The 21,741-nt window shown below is 43.1% G+C and overlaps 1 protein-coding gene across 1 annotated transcript; it reads right to left on the bottom strand.

Moving 5' to 3' along the window:
- Positions 1–14,613: 14,613 nt before the first annotated feature.
- LOC146424312 (uncharacterized) lies at positions 14,614–15,732 on the bottom strand. Its single transcript, XM_085042835.1, has one exon. The coding sequence runs from the start codon at positions 15,730–15,732 to the stop codon at positions 14,614–14,616; it is 1,119 nt and encodes a 372-aa protein (XP_084898961.1).
- Between the last annotated feature and the right edge of the window lie 6,009 nt (positions 15,733–21,741).

Raw genomic sequence — 21,741 nt, 5'->3', positions numbered from 1 at the left:
TCATGTCACTGATTTTTAAAATCTGCTTACTAGGATGATATATAGATTGCTTATAAATGCTTTCTTGTGTTTTATATGCTTTATAGGGACCATAGAGCTCCGAGGCAAAAAAAAAAAAAATTGATTTCTGCATTGCCCATTCCACATTATCCCTATGTGTGCAACCCAAAATCATAAATATTGTATGAAACCTGATAGCTTTATTGAAGCAATGTGTTATGCTCCTTCTCTTTTGATTGCATCACATCACATAGGGAAAGGACTGGTAAATGCCCTGGGCAGTGTTATATTTCAAGGTCTTTATGGGCCCAGAATGGAATGATGCTCTAGATAGCCACAAGCTTATGTTGTCTCTAAAGTTTATTGGTATCCCACTGAGATGATGTCATTTCCATTCTCCTGGGTCACTCATTCAGCTTATGACTTCTTGTACTCTGAGCTGGCTTTTCTAGTGTCTCTTTTGCCTGGGATACAGAAAGAGCACAGACTAATTAATATGTGTAAATCTCCCTGGCACTGGTCAGTTCATGTGTCCCTTGGACTGCTCGGTTACTATGAAATTTGGTATCTCTCAACTCTTGTTGAAGCTGAGGGAAAAAACTGTGTTCTCTGAATATGATGCAGTCAAAATGGGGGAAGGAAGAATGAAAAGTCAATATGGAAAATTCTTTTCATTTAACACCTCAGTTGTCTGACAAGATCATTACACTTTCTGTTTTCATTTCTCCCTTAGTCTATTGAATGCTGAATTGTCAATTTATAGCTGGAGAGGTCATGTATTTATTCCCTTCCTGCATCATATAATTCACAGTGAAATCCATTTCTGAAATAAAAAACTGCTGAGAGTGTGATATGAATAAGACAGGATTTAACAATTAAAATAATTCCAAAGAATGAGTTTTAACTTCTATTGCAGCTTAGTGAATGAGAGTGGAAAAGCTACTAATTTAATATCTTGCCAATTCTATGAATTTTAATGGTGTATTATCATGTCAGTCATTTTATATCTGAGTCTAACTAGCCGTTGGACACCATTATTATAATGATTTCCTATAATTGGTAAGCTGGAAGTTGGAGTACTTAACAGCTGGAGAGAATGCATGAGGCTTGAGAACAAGTGTTTCTTAAAGAGTTTTCTCTTCAATCTTTAGATTACAGCCCAGGATCCTGATGGTATGTCTTGAACTAGCCATGAATCACCAGTCCACCACCATGTAATTTTCTTCTGCTTCATCACTGGAAAAGATTAATTATTTGTGCAGACAATCATTCTTTAAAATGTTTGGATATTATGCTAGAATATTGTGTCTAGACATCCAAAATGCCTAGAGGAGTTAATTTTGTCAATTCCAGGTAAAGTAGAAGGTGAATTGATTCATAATGTGCCTCAGTAGAGAGAAAATATTGATGTAGGATTTTTCATCTTACTGGAAGAACACTCTTGTTGTGGTTGTTTCTTGATACTGGTTTGGTGTTGTTTTCCCCAGTCAAGCCATGGATCTCTTGGAAACAACAGAGAAACCCTGAGGTATCCCAGGGTAGTGGCTCCAGTTGTGATGGGCACTAATCATTACAGACTCATTTTTCTGTCATGTGGGTCAGCTGAACCAAACTAAATGCAGTGATGTTTTGTACTGATTTCTTTTCCTTTGGCTAGACTTTGTGAAATCTATTGACAGTCTGTCTTTCCTCCTCTCCCCTCCCAGTGGATATAGAATATAGGGGAATTGTATTTTTTCTACTGTCTTTTACTCTTTTATACATAATTTTCACAGCTATGTGTATGCTCAATGTACACACCAACTATGCACACATGAATATTTGGTCAGTGTTTTGACTCAGAAGATTAATTTGTAATAATGATACTTATCAAGAGGACATGTACATTAGGATTTAGTGTATGTCATTGCTGGCATCACAAACTTACTGAAACTGTGAAGAACAGGATGACATTAAAAAGGATGAACATGTGGGGTGCTGAAGGGATTATAGGAAGTCTGTAATGGAGTCACAGTGTAGAATTTACAGCCAAGGAAAAACATACCAAAGACTCTGCACCTCATATGAAGAGGTAATGTGTGCCTTAACAAGGAGGAATATCTGAATTTTTATACAAAAATAAGTTGCAAATGGAAGAAAGAAAGCTCAAGCAGTAAGAAACCTTTAAGGGAAGTGACTGCTGCTCTGCAAATGGCTACATGATTTTATTGAAAAGTTCAACGATGGAACTCATTTTTTGCCTATTCATTTGTTTTCAGAGTTTAGCTGCCCTATTTCTTAATTGATAGAATATGAAATCTATCTTGAAGTATTAAATCCATACTGTTGTAGCATTTATTGACTAGAAGAAGAAAAAGTAGATTGCATTGCTATACTAACATTTTAGTGATTTTCTGTCTTTTATTCTCTTCTCACTGTTATGGTGACTAATTACTGAGAACATGCTGCTTTTACTGGGCTCTCTCAAGGCAAGCTAATTACATGGCTCTAATTAAGTGATTTGTTATCCAGACTTAACTTTTCCCATTTCATAAAAAGTGGCTTTATACTGTCTTGAGAAGGAGAAAGGGGGTATTTCTAACATAAGGAGGAATAAACTTCTAATCTTGATTGTGCCTCCAGAGGAAAAAAATGGGAATATAAGAAACTCCACTGATATTTTTCTTCCTGAAGAGAGTAGGACTGACAGTATCCTGATGTTCTCTTTTTACATTTTTTACTTAGTAAATTCTAGTCTCTCTAAATGGAAGTGCTTACAGGAACACAACATAGTAAGAGATATTTAAATGAGAGTTAAGCCAGGTGGCATTCTTAAGAATGAGCTATATGAGCAGTCTTTAAGAAATTACCTATTAATTTCCATTTCTTTTCTAGTAGATGGCCTTACCTGCAAAACACAATTGCATTTGACATCATGTGCAATGCTTGTTCCTAAAAAAGACTGGGATATGTAATATTGTTATTATGCATTGCACTTTCTCCACATTTTGAAAGTCTGGGGAAAACTAAAATAAATATTTTTGCTTTTTAAAACAGCTTTCAGACCAGTAACAAATATATAAAGATTGTGTATGAAATGATGTTCTCATTGCTGTAAGCAACTCATTCAAATCCATTTTTTTAAATTACCTGTAATTAACAAGGTTTAAAATGAGATTTTGTTCTTTAGAAATGGATGATGTGATAGGATAAAGCTACAGCTTCCACACATCCCTGTAATGCCTTTATCAATACATTTAAAATTTGACTTACATGTTTGCAATAATGCTAGCCTTGCCTCAAATTATTGCACATTGTACTGATGTTGCAATATTAAAGACATTAAGAAATTAAGGTACAGGCTCAAATTTACGGTTAAATCTAAGTATTTGATGTGTTAACTCCATTAAAGGGATCCATGCATATGACATGGACATAGTTTTTTCTTTGTGGAAGAGATCTCTGCTCATAGAATGTTTTTGAATGCTTCAGGTGTTCAGCTCTTAATGTACAATTTTTTTTTTCAATCTATATGAAAAATGACTCACAAAATTTTATGTAATGATTCTTATCCCTGGTATAAGACAATCACAATCAGTATGTCTTTATCAATTCTTCCTTGGAACTGGAGAGAAAAGTAAACAAGTATTCTGGAATAATAATGGTTTGACATATGATCTGACATGAGCATTGGCACTCAGACTTCTTAAAATAGTCAGGATTTCTCTTCTTTGAAGAAAAGCTGGAAAGAGCTTGTCTGATGGGAAAAACTTGGGAAAGAATGCTTTGATATTTTAATAAGTTCATATTATTTATATCCATTTGTTCTTTTTTTCCTTTTATACATCATATTCTTTCTTTTCCAAACTAAAAATGTTCTGGTTTTGTGAGCCATTTGGTATTAAAGTGGAGGTATTTCATCATCCAGATAAAGATCTATAAATATCTGCTAAAACTAGTAATAGTATTTACCACACATTGATCATCTTGTTTCCTGATGTAAAAGAGTAATCAAAATGTTTTAACAGCCCAGTTGGTTTTTTATCTAATGTTACATTGACCTGCCAAATCAAAATTTTGATGAATGATTTCACCTAAATTCAATGGGCATCCATAGAAACAGAGAGGGTTTTAGGAAAAGAGGGAAGAAAGAAAAATGTGTCTTAAGTAAATGAGAAATTATGAGGGAAACTGCAACAGAAATACAGGCTGTAAATGATAATATTTTGAACATTATGCTAAGCTGGCATCTTCCCTACAAACAACTCGAGGGAAGTTCTAGTTGAACTCTAAATTTCTGGAAGCAGTTAGATCCCATCACTTCATTATGTTTAGAGACAAAAATCCTAAATTAATTTTTTTGTCAATCTTCTGAAAGTTTTAAGCAATCTTTAAACCTTGCTAACCTTTAAAGAAGGTCTCCTTCACACCTCTAGCGTTTAGCTGGTTTTAGAGAAATTGCGTTGGACAAGTGCTAAATTTCATCATATATTGTGCTAGTGAATGTGATTAGGTAATGGAGTGAAAAGCCTGATGCTTTGGCCCTGAGAAGCTTTGCAATCCCTCCCTTTGCCATGGATAATATTTGAGCCTTTCTGCCTTTTTGATTTAATAATCCAAACACAATACTCGAAAGTTTGCATAAATAGCACTTGGATCCCTAACCTTAAGCATTTAACAGCAAATAGGACCAATGCAGAATGATTCTTACTGTCACTTTTCATTCTCACCAAGCTCAGCAGATGCACTGAGATGATTAGAAATAACAAATTAGGTAAACTTTATATTTTTCACAAGAAATCAAAACTCTGATGTTATGACCCCCTCCACAAAAGGAATCAATTTTATTGCAATTGAATATGAGCTAAAGACAGCATTTTCATTTTACACCTTCCCTTGCCATTATATGCTGCTTTAAATTATTATGTGATATGGTTGAAAATATTGAATTTTCTCTGGTATTGGGTGAAAAGAAACCCAAACTTTTTTCTTAGAGAATTCCTTTAGAGAGGTTTTGTTTCAGCCATTGGAACAAAACTCGTACTACTTCTGTAGGGAAAGATGAATTTCTCTGAAATGACACTGCTCTGCTGGGAAATCTGAAATAAGGTCATTGATGAACTACTCATCTTCCCACACATGTGCTCTGGTGCAAGAAAGGCTGGTGGCATTTGCAGCAATCTATCTGTGTTTGCATGCTAATTCTGTTGAGTTCTTTTACCATCTGTTTCTTGCAAAAACTCAGGCTGACTGGTCCTGGAGTTTTTTCCACACTTGCTGAAACAGTAAATCTTGGCACTGCAAATGTTTTTGTTCTGTGGTAGCTTCCCATTTCTCATGGCTACACCCATGACTTGCAAGTCACAGTCTGTGGGTCAGCATAGCAGTTGTGGCCATCAGCTTGCTGCTTCAATTATAGTCATTTTTATCTCCTCTCTTCGAATGAGGATGTTAGTGGATCATGCATGGGGTCCAGCCAGCTAGCTGAACAAAACTAGGATGCTTTTATCTCATATCTTGGTATAATTTTCAATTCATAGAACGCAAAACATACAAGAACCACACTATGTAGGTACACTGGCTATTCTTTCTGAACTATACACAGAAATGGCAGTGTAAATATTAGATGACTTTTTACTTACTGTAATAATCTGCTTTAACTTGTGTGTTTTGAGCATAATTATTTCCTTAATTTTAAACTGTGAGGGAATGAAATCAAAGAAGTCAGTCTCAACATTCCTTCTGGTACTGCAGGGATCCCCACACATTGAACCCCAGACAAAAGTACCTTCACCCTTACTAATTAGACCAACCTTTGATTTATCCCTCACTTATAAATTGTATGAAAACTATGAAGCAAAGATTTGGGGTTCCTACATGTTAGTAATGGCCTTATTCTAGTGACTACATCTATAAGCACTTTGCAAACTTGCAGAATTACTCACGAGAGCTTAAAGAACGAAACAGATTTTGTGTCTCCTACCTCCTCCCACAAAATCCCTGATGTTTCTGGTAGTTCAGTGTCTCTGCTTTATGGTGAGGACAAGAGAGAGTGCCTAATCAACAGCATATTGTTATGGCATTTTCCAACAGGCAAAAATATTTCTGTCTTCTGCTCATAGATTCTAAACTATAGAACTAACAAAATCAGAAAAAATATAGGTTTTCAGAGGTGTTAGGAAAAACAAATTTGTGAGAGTACAAATTCTTGTCTTATCACTTGATTGTACGTGGGTTTTTCTAGACCATGTGCTTGGAGAAAGATTCACTTTGGGAGACAGTTTTCAAAGCTATTCATTGGGAAAAAAGACATGATTTACAAGCTGAATGCTTCAATGAGAATCCTAAAAGCTCTCTATTTCCTTCCCTCAGGAAGACTTGCTACCACTGGTGAAACTGTAGCAGGAGGTGAAATGGAAATGTTTTGTGCTACCTCAGAAAGTAAGCAGCTGCTGTGCCTGAAACTCTTGGAGTGAGGAGGAGAGAAGTCCAAAAGGGTTTGTGCAGACTTTGTGAAAGCGGTGTTAAAAATCCTAATATATTTAAACAATATTCAGTCATCTCAGAGTTCTTAGGCAATAGAGCAGATCACTGCGAGGCATGACAAAACCACGAGATGTGAAATCTGCTGTTTTGAGAAAAAAAGACACACTTCTCATTTCAAAGTGAGCATTCTTCCAACAAAGGAGGTCTGGGTGCAGCTTCTCTGGAGTGGATGGGACTTCAGCTATAAGATGTAGAAATTCTCACCCCTATATTCAGCCTGAAAAGAACAAACTTCACCCTTAGTAAGGGCAAAAAACAGCTGAAAAATCTGACTGTGGGGGCAAATTAATGTGACTAGAGAAAAGTGACTGATTTTTCCAGTTGTTATTATGATTATTTCCTGTATTTTATTTAGAAATTCACTGCACCCTGTAGGGAGGAATAGTTATTTTTTAGGCACTTCGGGAACTCAGCTTAGTGCCTCTGAATTGCCATTAACGTCAGAGGGTATCTCAGAAAATTACCTTCTCTAGGAGGAATTTGGGCTTTGTGATAAATGAGAACTGTGCCTGAAGAGAGATTATGATAAGCAGCTTACTGCTGGCTGTGGTATGGTTAAAGCAGAACAAAACAAACTCACAGAGTACAAATAAGTTTGATAGAGCAAAATGCACCTACAAATAGCTAGATTTGTGTGTATGTGTGACCTCAGCTTGAAAAATAAGGGTTGTATCAACCAGGGCAGCTCATAAAACACTACACTCTTTTCAAGCTGCTGGATCTGTGTTTCTATCCTCTATTCTGTGTCTAGGAGAAAACCAGAAGTCAAGCATAACTCCAAAATTGGCAGGTGGAAAACCAACAGACCATGAAAATAGAAGCAATTTTATAATTCCACTAGTAAGATAACAGAAATTTGGGAGATAAGAATTTGTGTAGCTGACATCATCACTGTCTCAGCTTAATATATATATATATTTTTTTTAAGGCTCGTTTTATGGAAAAACACTTGGGAAGAAATGTATTTTAGCTACTCTAAAATCAGGTCACTGCAGGAGATTCTCAAGGCAGTTGATTTTATATTCTCGCAGTGCTTGTGTCTGAGAGCAAAATAAGTGAAATACCTGGGCTTGTTTAGCAATAAATTGAAACTTGCTGGGTTTAGCATAAGTTAGAGTGGCAGAGAGCAGCTAAATATTCTTGTGGGAGAATGAGGAATCTGGGCAACAGAGTCCCTCATTCCTTAAGTATTAATAACTATTCAGAGGCAAATTTTTCAGTAGAGAAATATGCATCCTGAAAATGCCCCTGCTCTCATCACACCTGATCCCACCAACTTTGGTGGGGCTTTAGTAACACTATTTTTTTTTCTCTCTTAAGTTATTTATTTGTGCAGTTCAAGCAAAAATTAACACCAAAAGTTAAACCAAAATTTTAAAATTAAAAATTAATTTTAAATTTAAATATATATAAAGAGAAATCCATATACTGTGTTTGAATTTTGTCCATATATTTCTACAAGGAATTGAAATACTTCACAAGAAATATTTCTGTTCTTTTATGAAAGCTCTGTCTCACTTCTAGAAGAGCACAGCTCCCCCTTTTTTCTTTTGAGGTGAAGGTTCAATGACTTTTTATCAGCGTTTTCGTTTTGTTGTACATTGGTTGGCTAGTTGTGTTGTTTTGGGACAATATGTTTGACAAACAAAACTTTGAAAGTTGTCAGTTACTTGTATAGAAAATACCACAGAATTGTTTTGAGTATCACTGGATCATTTTGATCAGTTTCATAAAATCCTTGATAAGGAATTAAAATTTTAATTCTCTCTTGTGAAAGGGAATTAAATTGCTGCTATCTCATTAAGAAGCTGATGAAGGTTTTCTGACTATTTCAGAGTTAATTGTGTCTCAAAACCCTACATGCTTCACTGCAAGGAGACTATGAATTGAAACTTACCCATTTGACTGAAATTTTTTAAAAACAACGTCAGTGCTGTATGGTAAATATGGCAATTCATTTAAAATGATAATTGCGTTTGAGAGTAATACCAAGCCAATACATATATTATATAGGCAGTACTCTGAAGAAAAGAAAATAAGAAAAAATAATCAGGGCAAGGCAGCTTTTAAAATATTAATTTTATCTTTTTTTAATGGGGGTTTAGAATACTTGCTTAAACTAAGTTTCCACTTTAGAAAATGTTCATTTTCCTCTTCTGGAATTCCTTCTTTCCTGTAGAATTTATTTCACCTCATTTATACATGTCTAGTGAATTGAAATCACTCAGATATTCTAAAATCAAGTTTAACCTTGAGCTCCACACATAAAGACCCTGTCTAGCTGTGAGGTTTTTGTGTGTGTGCATGTCTTTGTTCATTTTTTCAGCGAGAACAAGAAATATGTTACAGCAAAAAGAAAAGCCCATTGTATTAATTATGAGTTTCTGATTTGATTCAGCAGATCTCCATTGCTGAATAGTGGATCAAGACTAATGCAAGTGTTTATATCACAGAGACCTACCGCCTCACTGAATTTAAACGGAAAAATAACCATTAATTTTTGCAGCTCTGAGTTATCGTTGCATTGCTCACATAACATGTCTTACACTGCTCCAGTTGGTTCCTCTGTTTCCCCAGTGTCTGCAGAAATGTCCAAATATCCCTTTGTACTGTGTCAATAAAACCCTTTCCTCTCTCTGTCCTTCTTTCCTTGGGCAAATCCATGGTATGCACTAATGTGGAGAGAGATTGTTCCCAGACCAGGTGTTTCCGACCATGCCAGGGGGTGAGGTTTGGAGTTGATGTTCCGTTAGTGGCTGTTGATGGTCCTTAATTTTTGTGCTGCTCCCAAGTCTGTGGAGATGCTAAGTTCATCAGACCTCACCTGGTGCAACAATGCCTTGGAAAGAAAATTCTTTTTTCTGGGACAAAGGCAAACAAAACCCTTGACTAAAGTTATATAAAATTTTTTTAAATTGGTTTATTTTCCAACACAGAAGTAACAATCTGTCCCTCTCTTTGGTTTTTCTCTCCATCTCTCTTTTTCCCTCTTTGCTCCCTTTTCTGTCCCACTTTAGTAGGAGCACTTGCCTTTCTTTATCAATAAACAGTTCTCAGATGTAATATTGCCGTGTTTGTGCTTTATTTTTGTCTGAGAAATTTACTAAAAAGAATCATTCCCAACTCCCCCTTTTACAGGGAGATGGGACAGATGCCCATTCATCAAGACCAGTTGACTGGTAGTCCAGTGTATCTGATCTCAGGGGCTACAATCAAAACGTCTCAAATCATCTAGGTTATTCTAGACCTCAAATCGTAACTTTTCCCTGTGTAACATTCTGGTCTTCCAGTGTGTTTCTTTATAAAGGTAATACTATCTAATAACATGGTTTCCTTGGGTGTGTAACAACCTAGTTATTTCCTGAAACACACAGTCGACCTCAAGGAAACACCATATCTGACACGAGTGATCTGAACATGGAAGAGAAGGTGATTGGGAGAATGGTACCCACTGGGAGACAGCAGACAAAGAACTGATGGTATTTCCACAGTGTTCCCAAGATGCATACAGAGAATTAAAATCTGAAATGTTCTAGAGGTGGAGGCTTAGTAGAACTTCCAACCTGCCAGCCTACACTTAAAATGGCTTTGCATTTGAAAGTCTATTACTTACCTACTTAAAATGCCTGACTTTGGCAGTTTAAAATTAACCCCAGATAAATCTGATATTGTGCAGAATTATCACTGTGGTTGGAGAACCAATCTGTACTTCAAGGGTATATCACCAGGGTCTGTTGTAGACTGCACTTTCAGCCATTCTTGCATCTGTTTATCTTCCCCAGACATTTCCCTTTTTTTATTATTATTTATTTTGTACAGCTTCCTTCCGGTTTATTTCTGTTGGAAATTTACATCATTTGTCCACGTTGAAAGCTGGTTTCTAAAACCATTGGGAAGGCAGAACATACTCCCAGTCCTTCTCCATGTAGAGGTACAACATATGCTGGAAGCCTGGAGAGCCACTTACATCCTGGGCTGCATAAAAAGATGGCTGTTCAGCAGGTCGAGGGAAGTGGTTCTTCCCCTCTGCTCTTTTGAACCCCAACCTGTAGAGCTGCATCCAGTTCTGGGGGCCTCAGCACAAAAATGATGTGATTCTACTGGGGAGACAGGCTGAAAGAGGTGATGAAGAGGAAAAAAAGAAATAATATTTGGCAATTAAGTTGTCCATTATCGATCTCCTCGTGGATTTTTCTTTACTGAATTAAAATAGTTGTGGCTTTTCTTTTACTTTTATTTTAAAGTATTTTAAAAGAATAAGATTTTGAAAATAACTTGTTCTCTCTTTCCTGAAAAGGTGATTTTCTTATCTCTCATAACAAGGGAATGTGGCTTCAGAACTTTGTTCCCTTAAAAACTGAACAACAAAATAGGTCCCTCTGCTGTTAAATCTCTGGGTCACCATTAATCTCAGTCATGTGTTCCTCATTAGATATATGATTCTCATTCAGCACTATTATATTGGTTTCTTTTTCAACAAGTCATTTTTATTCTACTCTCCTGGGATAGTGTATCTACTTGACATATAATTTCAGTGAATTCCCTCAAACTGGGAAATTCCAGCTTTTTTATTAATAGAAAATGAAGAGTATTGCTTTATAAAGTAGTTTTCCAAGATGTAATAATGGTTACAGGCAAACTTATTACTTTCTCCTTCAATAATATTATCAATAACAATAAATCTGTGATGAAACAATTTTATTTGATTGGGACATAGAAATAAAATTTTAATTCAGGATCAAGTTTGCACTAGACCTTGCTTGTCTGCCAGAAAATTTACTCTCTGCAGGTTGCCCTGTTTGACATCAGGGAGCACAGAGAAAGCAAAGCAGAGCTGAAGTGCCAGTGGCTGGGCAGAGAGGGGCACAGAAGGCAGGCTGAGGGCATGCTCCTGTGACAGGACCAGTTGTCCCTGCTGCCAGCTCTGCCTTTGGCATCTGCTGCCCTGTGGGTGTGCAGCTGCAGCAGCATTTCCTGTGGGAAGAGGTGCTGCTGCCATGGCCCTGGGGCACAGTGTGCCCATGGCTGTGCCCCCCAGCACCTGAGTGCCACCCACATTGGGGCAGGAGGGGAAAGGGAAGGGCATTAAAAAGGAGAGAAATAAGAACCTAGAGATTGTGCGAGGAAAATAACAATTTATTTCTTTTTTCTTCAATAAAGAATAGCAAGCCCTGCTAGAGCTGACAGTGGGTTGGCCTCTTGCAGGGCTGGGGAGAGTCCTGGGGGCTGGGGACCCTTCTCTTAACGGGGTGCCAGGGTCCCCATGGCAATCGGTGCCAGTTCAGGACAGGGGTGGAGGGGCTGAAACTGCTGCCCAGGGCAGAGGCATCTGCCACTGTCACTACCTCCTGCCCTGGCTCCTCCTGGGGCTGCTCCCACTCCATGGCGACAGGCGCAGCTGGGGTGTGGCTGAGACACCTGGGGAGAGCAGCCTCTGATGTGCTGGCTTTCTCCTCCATCTCGTAGCCTCTGGGGCCACTGGCAGGAATTCTGATTCAGGAACTGCTGGTCACGGAGCTGCTGGAGCTGGGGCTGGAGCTGGAGCTGGGGCTGGAGCTGGAGCTGGGGCTGGAGCTGGAGCTGGAGCTGGAGCTGCAGCTGGGGCTGGAGCTGGAGCTGGAGCTGGAGCTGGAGCTGGGGCTGGAGCTGGGGCTGGAGCTGGAGCTGGAGCTGGAGCTGGAGCTGGGGCTGGAGCTGGGGCTGTAGCTGTAGCTGGAGCTGGAGCTGGCACTGGCCACAGGACCATTGATCTCGTCCCTGACAGCACCAGAGCGCAGCAGCCTCTGGGCCTCCTCGCTGCACTGGCCCACAATGATGCTGATGACGCCATGCACCAGTGCTGCCGTGTGTTGCTCGAGGACAGGCTGCAGCAGCGGCACCAACACCTCTGCATTCAGCCCGTTGACACACAGGTCGTGCAGGATGGAGCTCTCTGCGGCCTCAACCAGCCACCACCAGCACCCAAATATCCCCTCCAGCCTCTGGCGCAGCCAGGGCCGCACAGGCTCCAGCAGCTGCCCGTGTCCACGGAACAGTGCAGCCCACACCTCGGGCCGGAGGCCACCCAGGAGCTGCAGCCCTGAGGGCCCCGGCTCAGCTGGGGACAGTGTCCCCTCTGGAGGAGCTGGAGGGGACACCACAGGGCCATGAGGGCTGTTCTCGTCCAGGCAGCCGGGAGCTCTCCCTGCCTGGCTGGTGGCTGCTGGCAGCTGCTCGGGGGCAGTGCTGGCTGTCTCCAGATACTCCTCTCCGTGCTCATAAAGCCTGACAGTCTCTATCGGTGTCCTGCAGAGTGGGCACGAGGGATTTCGCTGTGCCCACCGCACGATGCAGCCCAGGCAGAACCGGTGGCGACAGGGCCCAGCAGAAGTCACATCCCTCAGAGAGTCCTGGCAGATGGGGCAGTTGCCATCTGTCTCCGTGGCCATACTGGGGCTCTGCAGCACATTTGGGAGCAGCCCACAGTGCCTGGCTGCCCCAGCCCGGCAGGGCAGGGAAACAGGAGTGATGGCTCTGGGACTGGCAGTGAGATCTGCCAAGAACAGACCCCACCCAGCACCAGAGAAGCCTGGCTTGATCCTCTGGGCCTTGCAGTCTTGCCCAGGAGCACTTCAGGCTGGAGCCAGACTGGCCCTGCCAATCTCTGAATGCAAGCAGCGAGAGGCACAATGGCACAATCCATCCCCCCATGATGTCAGTCCACTGCTCTGTGACATCAGCCTCCACCCCCAGTGAAAGCACAAAAGGCATTTAGCCTCCTTGAAAGCCCAGGATAAGCAGTGAGGTACATGAGGTCACAATCCATCGCTGCCTGATGTCACCATGTGCACTTCAGACTTCTCCACCCTGGGATGGCACAGCAGGCCCTCCATCCCTGCAGCCACATGTTGACAGGAGTAAAAAAGGAAATACACTTTCCTAGTTTCAATTTCTACATTTGCATGTTGCTCTCCCTTGGCCACCTGCATCACATGTCCTCGGCCCTGTCTCTAATCCCTGCTCCTGACATTTTGCCGTGGTTTCTTGGGGCCAGTCCTGGTCTCTATTCACAGAGCCTTTTGTCAGCCTCCCTGGGAGAGGCCATCACATCCAGACATTTCAGGCCAGGCCCTGTACAAGGTTTTTTCCCACCTGGTTTTAAAGTCAGAGTTTGTCCTCCCTGCTGCCCCACTGGATCAAGGGTGATGTGCACAAGGACACTTTGCCCCTGTGTTTAGGGCTCTAGGACTGTTGTGCCTTGCTTGCTCAGGAAATTGGGTCCCCTTAGTGCTGTCTAGGGGGGTTCCAAACCCAGGAAGGAATTCTCTCTGCCATTTCTTTTGCCGAGAGTTCTTTCATCAGCACAATGACAAGGCCAGGCCTCCATCCTGGGAGCACTGCTGAGGTGACAAGGACACACTCCAAAGGACAGCATGTGGGCCCCTGAGCAAAGGAAATCTGCAAATACACAAATGGTGCCCCATAGGTGCAGCGCCACTTTTCTCCTCCTGCCTCACATGGCTTTGCTGAGTTGTCTTCCCCTCCTGAATCCTGAAGAATGGCAAGGACACTGTGCCAGCAAGGTGCAGTCTGACACATCATTGTTGACCAAATGAAAGCCCCTTGGGATCATTCAAGCTACAGAGCGGTGGGAATAAATAAATATGTGTCCAAATCAGTGCAGGGTCTCACTGGCTTGTTGTGGGACAACTCGTGGGAATGGACCAAATGAGTGACAGTGGGAAGCCTGGCTGGGGGAGCAGGTTGGGCTTTTAAATAGTTTGGGATGGTGCAATTGAATGTGCCAATGCAAGGCTGCTGCTGATCCAAAACTGGGAAGGGCTGTTGAGTCTCTGGAGGGGCAAGAGGTCATGCAGAGAATCCAGAGAGATTGGAGCATTGGATTTCCTGTGGGAAGAGGTGCTGCTGCCATGGCCCTCGGCCTCAGGCTGTGCCCCACAGGACATGGGTGCCACGGTGGGCCATGAGGGGAAGGGCAAAGGCACCAGGAGGCTGAGGAAGCACTGCCCAGAGATTGTGTGAGGGAAAAACAACCAATTATTTATTTATTTATTTCCTAACTAAAGGGTTGAAAGAACATTGCTACTTCTACTGGCGGTGGGCCCTCTTATAGGGGCGAGGAGATTCCTTAGGTTTAAGGGCTCTTCTCCTTGGGGGACGCCGGGGCCGCTGGGGCCGCTGGGTGGAACCAGAGGGTCTGGGGCTGGTGCTCTGGGCAGAGGGACCTGCCTCCTCCTGGAGCTGGTGCTGCTCTGGGGACACGGACACAGCTGGGGGGTGGCTGTGACCCCTGGCAGGGGTGGCCCCCATTGTGGCAGCTTCCTCTTCCTCCTCCACGGAGATTTCAGGAGTGCTGGCTAGAGTCCCTGTCCAAGAGCTGGAGGAGCTGGAGCTGGGGCTGTTGGGGTGGGTCAAGCTGGGGTTGTTGGGAGTAGGGGAGCTGGGTCTGTTGGGATGTGGGGAACTGGGGCTGTTGGGGCTGGCAAAGCTGGAGCTGCTGGAGCTGCTGGAGCTGCTGGAGCTGCTGGAGCTGCTGCTGGCTGCTGGGCTGTCATCCTCATCCACAGCAGCGTGGGAGCACAGAAGCCTCTGGGCCTCCTCTCTGCACTGCCTCACAATGATGTCGATGGTGCCCTGGACCACTGGCACTGTGTGTTCCTCCAGGATGTCCTGCAAACGCTGGGTCATGATCTCCTGGTCTGGTCCATGCACACAGAGAGTGTGCAGGATGGCACTCTGTGAGATCTCTGCCAGCCACCACCGCTGCCCATAGATGGTCTCCATCCTCCTGCACAGCCAAGTCTGCACAGGATCCAGGAGATCTCTTTGCTGACGGAAAAGTTGTGCCCAGATCTGAGGCAGGACACCGCCGACAGCTCGGGCTGGTGTCTCCTGAGGAGAGGAGGGATGGGGCGGCACAGAGGGATGGGGACTGTTCCTGTCCTGGCCGCCTGGAGCTCTCCCTGCCTGGCTGGTGGCCGCTGGCAGCTGCTCAGGGGCTGTGATGACCATCTCCAGATAGTCACCTTCATCATCAGAAAACCTGACAGTCTCTATTGCTCCTCTGCACAGTGGGCACACGGGATTTATGTGTGCCCACCGCAGGATACAGCCCCGGCAGAAATGGTGGCCACAAGGAAGAGCAGAAGCCACGTCCGCAAAGGTGTCCTGGCAGATGGCACAGTTGCCACCTGTCTCTGTGGCCATATTTGTCCTCTGCAGCACGTTGGGGAGGTCTGAGGATCAGGAGCTGTTCTCCTTCGCTGGGGTCACACCCTGCAGGAGAGGGGAGGAAGGAGAAGGACACCCTCCCACCTCCCTACAGCCCTGTCACCTGCCGCAGGGGACGTTTCCCTTCAGTGCTGCAAGCACACGCAGTGCCCGGCTGCCCCAGGCAGGCAGGGCTGGGCAAACACTGCTGGTTGCTCTGGGTCTGGCACTGGCACCTGCCAAGAACAGGCACCACTCAGCACCACAGAAACCTGGCTCGATCCTCCACACCTCGCAGTCGCGCTCGGTAGGAGCTCAGAACGGAGCCAGACTGGCCCTGGCTCTGCCCACGCCCATATATAAGCAGTGACATGTCCCAGTCCAGAGCTCGGTGATGTCACAGTCTGCTTCTCACTGACATCATCCTTCATCAGCAGGTGATGTCACAATGTCCCCGCCTGTGCACATTGTCAGGAGAAAGAAGAAAATACTTTTCTTCTTGTTTTCAACCTTGACATTTCCGTGTTGCTCTCCCTTGTCCACCTGCGTCATGTGTCTCATCCCTGCTCCTGACCCTTGCCAAAGTTTTCTGTGAAGAGCAGAGTGCTGGGACCTATCAGCATGGACTACCTGTGTCTGGACAACTCCTCCTCCTGTCACTCCCTTTCTCTGGGCAATGCTGGGATTTGGAGAACCTGGGTGCTTTTATCTGGCCCTGGGTGAAAGTCTCCCACTGCTGTGGATTGTGCCCTTGCTGCAGAGAGAAGGAGAAAGGAATGCTTCAAACTAGCCCCATCCTCTCCTGCTGGCCAACAGTGCCAGGTCCCTCTCTGCATCCCATGTCTCTGTGCTTCTGGAAGCCAGTGCTTTCATCTCCTTCCCAGAGCTGCAGGAAGGAGCTGGAGTTGCTGCCCCTCCAGAGTGAGGTACAAGAGCCAGAGGAGCCCTGCCACAACTCAGGAGAGCCCAGGATCCATCACCGCATGAGCTGTGCTGTGTCATCATCCCTTCTTGCCTCTGGCTGTTGTCATCCCAGGGAGTCATCAGCCTAAGCAGTTCTTTTTCCCTTTGGAAAAGCATTCTCTGTTAGCTGAGGGTTGGCTGGTGTGAGCTGAGGGTGCTGTGTGCAATCACCACATAGCTCTGGCTCAGGGCGCAAAGGTCTCTTTTCAGACCTCTGCAAATGAAGGAGGTCCATTGCCATACTTGGGTGCTTAGCAATCTACATGGAAAAAGATAGAAGTTTGTTCATCAGGACCTTTTTGTGTTGTTATTGTGAGGCGTATTTCTTTTTGTTTGAGTAAGTGCGTCCTAAAGTATGCCATTTATATTCCTTCTCATTTGGTATTGGACTTTTAAAGGTCTAAATATGCAGGCAGCACCTGATATTTCAGAATACCAAGATTTTCCCTCTTTTATATGAAAACTAATGCCACAGATACTCCAGGAGATGCACTGTATACTTAAGGGGACTCTTCCCCAAGGTGCTGTGTTCATCTTGAGTTCCTTTCACATCTGTACCCTAGAGCATCCCCCCATTAACTGCGTGCCATGATCACATTTTATTTCTTTTTCCTCCTGTCCCACGTGCCCTGAAATCATGAAAGGGTGGGGATGGAAGGGACCTCTAGAGAACATCTAGTCCAAGCCCCCAGACATGCTGAGGGACACTTTCCACTAGAGCAGGTCCATCAGACCCTCATCCAACCTGACCCTGAGCACTGCCAATGATGTGACATCCACCACATCTGTGGGCAACCTGTTCCTGTGTTTTACTGAAGAAGAGGGCAAGAATTCCCTCCCTTGACCTGCTGGGCATGCTTTTTAGATGCAGCCCAGGGTACAGAAGGGTTTTAGGGCTGCAAACACACAGTGCCAACTCATATCCAATGTTTCCTCCTCCAGTATCCCCCAGTCCTTCTCTGCAGGGCTGCTCTCAATCCATTCATAACCTCTATTGCTTTCTTGTTTCCCCTTCAGATTTATTGACTTGGAAGGAAAGCTGAGGGGATAGCATAAAATTCACCTGATTCTGGATAGACTTTCAAAACAGGGTCTTAGTTGTGACCCAGCACTTGTGGGCCAGTGCCTGGCAGAAATAACATAAATAAAGAAAAATTCATATGAGGGCAATGGTTGGAAATTTCATGAAACTGTGTTGAAAGAGAGTACTTGTGAAAGCAAATAGTTCTTGAAGGAAATGCCTAACAGGAAAGCATCCTATCAGGTGCTGAGCACTTGCAAGGGGCCACTGAAGACAGCAGAGAGAAGGAGGTCTCTAGGTGCAGGGTGGTCTGAACCTGTGCTCAGGTGACCTTTGCAAAGTGGTCTCTTCAAGGGCAGAAACTCAAAAGCAGCTGTGACTTACCTTCACCTGGGAGAAGATGGAGGAAAATCAGAGATCTTTTAGAATTTGCTTCTTGCCAGAAAGCAACCACACTAAAGCACTTTCATGTGGACAAACCATAATTCCAAGATTCAGTTGGAGCTTCACTCTAAATATTTGTGTTTTGTAAATTCTGCTCCTGGGAATGCTGCAACTCTGCTCTAAAGGAGCCTGCAAGAGGGAAACTGGAATAACCGAAGGGAGAAGCTGAGCCCTCACTAGTAACCTTTGCACACTCTTTGCTCCTGACCAGCACCTGAAGGCTGCAACATAAGCTCCTGCATGGACAGTGGCTTCCAGATCCTCATCAGCTGCTTTAGAGGGTCAGCTATGGCAGCCAGCCCTGTCCTGTGTGCCTTTGGTGATGTTGGACAATCCATCAAACACAGATTATGGGCAGATGATTGCAATGAGGATTTAAAGAGACACAAATCTGACCATGCCTTGTGCAAGAAATTATGAAGCAGATTCTGGGGCCAGTAGAGAGCAACTAAGACAACAAAGGGAGTGGAGCATCTCTCCTATGAGGAAAGGTTGAGGGAGTGGTTCAGCCTCATGAAGAGACTTCTGAGTGGAGCTCTCACTCCTGTCTGTCAGTGTCTGCCGGGAGGGCTCAGAGCATGGCCCAGGCTCCATGGGACCCAGCACTGGGACAAGAGGAACAGCCAGGAACTGATGCCTGGGAAGTTCCACCTGAACATGAGGAAGAATTTCTCTGTGATCAAGCACTGAACACATTGCCCAGAGAGGCTGTGAAGTCTCTCTCAGTGGAGATATTTCCGAATCTCAACACAATCCTGTTCTATGTGCTCTGGTATGGCCCTGCTGGAGCAGGGAGGTAGGACCAGATGACCCACTGTGGTCCCTTCCAAGCTGACCCATCCTGTGATTCTGTGATTCTGTGAACTATGGAATTCTAATGTACTTTGAAAGGCAAAATAGTAGTGAATGTGTAATGGCACTTTGTAGATAAAAAGAGACTTCAGGCACAGGCCTAACTTTATCATAATTTTCTGTTCTCCTTCACCTCTACTTTTAGCAGACTGGTAGGTCTGATTTAAAATAAACAGGATAAGAAGATGCTTTTGTTGCTGAATGTTAAGCACACTTTTGACTCATGAGAAAGGAAGAATTGGTGACCATTTTTTGAATTATGAAAGTGAATTATTAGAAGGGCTCAGAAGCAGGATATATCTGGCTCCAAGTGTAGCTAAAAGTTTGCATTTTCTACCTCGCTCTTTTTCTCCCCTTTTTCATTTCACACAGATTCCAGGGATTATCGGAGCCAGAGACTTCTGTGTCAGCCTTTCTAATGCAGCCTCAGAGGCTGAGACCTGACATTTTAATAAAATGCTTGTTTAGCAAGTGTAGTTCAAAGTCAATGCATGTGAAAAAAGGGAGGTTTCTATATAATTGTAAGAAGAGTCTATAATGCCATGTACAGGTGCACCAGGATGTCTGAATTTCTGACATGATCTGGTAAATGATACTCAAGGCAGCTGAACCTCTCCTTTTCTGGAGCTTCACTGTCCTAATCAAACCTGTGATTTCTAATTCAGCTGCAAAAGGAGTTAAATGTCCAAATAATAAATCTGTTAATCTTACTTGGGCTGTTGATTTTTGAAATCTTTGATACTATTATTTTTTTTTTTCTGTAAATTGCACAGTGTTTTGCTAAAAGGTTTTGGGAGAAAAAAAACAGAGAGTTGATGACTTCTATTTCTGACTGTTACTGTAATGGTGAGGAGAATTTTATTATTGTGAGGCCCCTCTGCTAAAGAATTACTCTCTTTATAGTTTGTATTGCAACCACTCAAGCCTTAACTTCAAGTTCTCAGAAAGCCGATAAATTTCCTTAGGAGCACTGCTGTCATTTGTCTGATCCAAGAGCGTTCTGGCCCAGGTCTTGACAAAAGAATTATTGAAATAGTCTCTATACAAACAAAGAGGAGGGGATCAAAACTTCTCATCTGGTCTTTGGTCTGTTGATACACGTCACGAGCTAGCAGAGAGGAAGGTGCAACAACCACCAACCACAGGTCTTTCAGGTCGCTGAAAGACACCTGTGTGGAAATAGTGAGTAATGTTGACCTCTTTCTACTCTGAATATTGTAATTTTTATTCTCACCCAAGTCTTCATATTATTAAATTACAAGTAGGACCACTATCACTGATGAAATTCAACCACAAGCTAAGTGCTGGGTTACACCAAGAACACTTTTATGGAATCACACCAGACTTGCAATAATACAAACAATTGCAGAATCTTTCACCCAGTTGGTGTTTACTAAAATACCATCTCAAATTTTTAAAGCCAGGAGATTGAATCTCTTCATGAACTTGCAAACTGAACTGCACTGAAATGTATGAAATGAGTGTTACAAAGAAAAGTATTTAAAAGGAGCTTATTCCAAAGAATGAAAAGAAATCCTTCCCAGCACTGGATTGCACTCCAGCCAGGAGGAACACATGATCCTTCTGAAGAGAGCATGTGCATAGGAAATAGGCTTGCATTGGCATTCCAGGAGAGGCCAGATATTTTTAATTATAAGCAGAATTTTCACAAGTAATAGTTACTTGGACATATGCCAGGATTATGTTGCCCAGTCTAAGGTAAAGCAGGTGAAGCCTGAATTTTGAATTTCCCCTTTTCAAAACCAGGAGTTGCCAACCAAAACTGAGACCTTCAGCCTTCTACAGTTTTACCTTCAATTTGTGAGTGGTAGTTAAATAAGTGTTCTTCCTTTGGTCTCCTTTGAAAATGATTTTCTGTAGTCTAGATGTCAAAATTAAATTGTATTTCTGGCTATAACTTTTGCCCTTCCAGACCTTTCTAACATATAATTTGCTTCTCACTGTGGTGCCTCACACTTGCCTGTGGATTCATGGACAGGAAAATGTGACTAAGCAATGGATGGTGTTCTTTAATAAAGAGCGCAGGATCAAGCTGCTGATCTGGTTACATCCTGTAACATCTGGTTACATCTGATCAGGTTATATCCTGTTACAGCTTGGAATCCGTATGTGAGAGACGTTTCATGAAATCAATACACTATGGATTATTTAAATGTGAAAATAAATCCATGTGAACAGTGATCCAGATGATACTGACATGATCTGTCCTTTTACTTCCTCCTCCCATCTGAGCAATTTTACAATTGATGTTATTTTTCAGAATGTCTTTTCTATCTGTTCTGTTAAAACATGAATTTAAATGTAGTTTTATCTAGTTTTTCTGCTTGACATCACCTCAATTTCCATGTCTCCTGTAATTTTTGCTCTCCTTGCATGGTCACAGCCCTGCAGCCTGTCCCTGTGGGATCAGTCTTTCCTTGTGCAGACATCCAGAACATATTTTCAGTGTCACTGGATGGTGCCTGAAGCTGTTTTGAGCAGCAGCACACAGTGGCTGGAGCCTCTTGGTCACCCAGGTCATACAACTGCTGCCAACCAGAAAGCAGTGCAGAGCTTTCTGTCTTTCTCAGTTTGCAGGGAAATGGTCCATGAAAACAGAGCAAAAAACAGTCCTTGGCCAAGATCTGAGCTTGGCTTCAGACACCCTTCAGGGGATGGCAGGCTGAGCTGCACACTGCTCAGGTTAGCTCTGGGAGGATGGAGCT

This window comes from Lichenostomus cassidix, chromosome Z (assembly GCF_008360975.1).
Source record: "Lichenostomus cassidix isolate B80296 chromosome Z, HeHo_3.0, whole genome shotgun sequence".
NCBI lineage: Eukaryota > Metazoa > Chordata > Aves > Passeriformes > Meliphagidae > Lichenostomus > Lichenostomus cassidix.
The sequence above is the reverse complement of the archived record's forward strand: the minus strand, read 5'-3'. Positions and strand labels throughout refer to the sequence as shown.

What these genes read in the sequence shown, in the direction of transcription:
- LOC146424312 (XM_085042835.1), bottom strand. Translation starts at nt 15,732, where the DNA reads ATGGCCACAGAGACAGGTGGCAACTGTGCCATCTGCCAGGACACCTTT.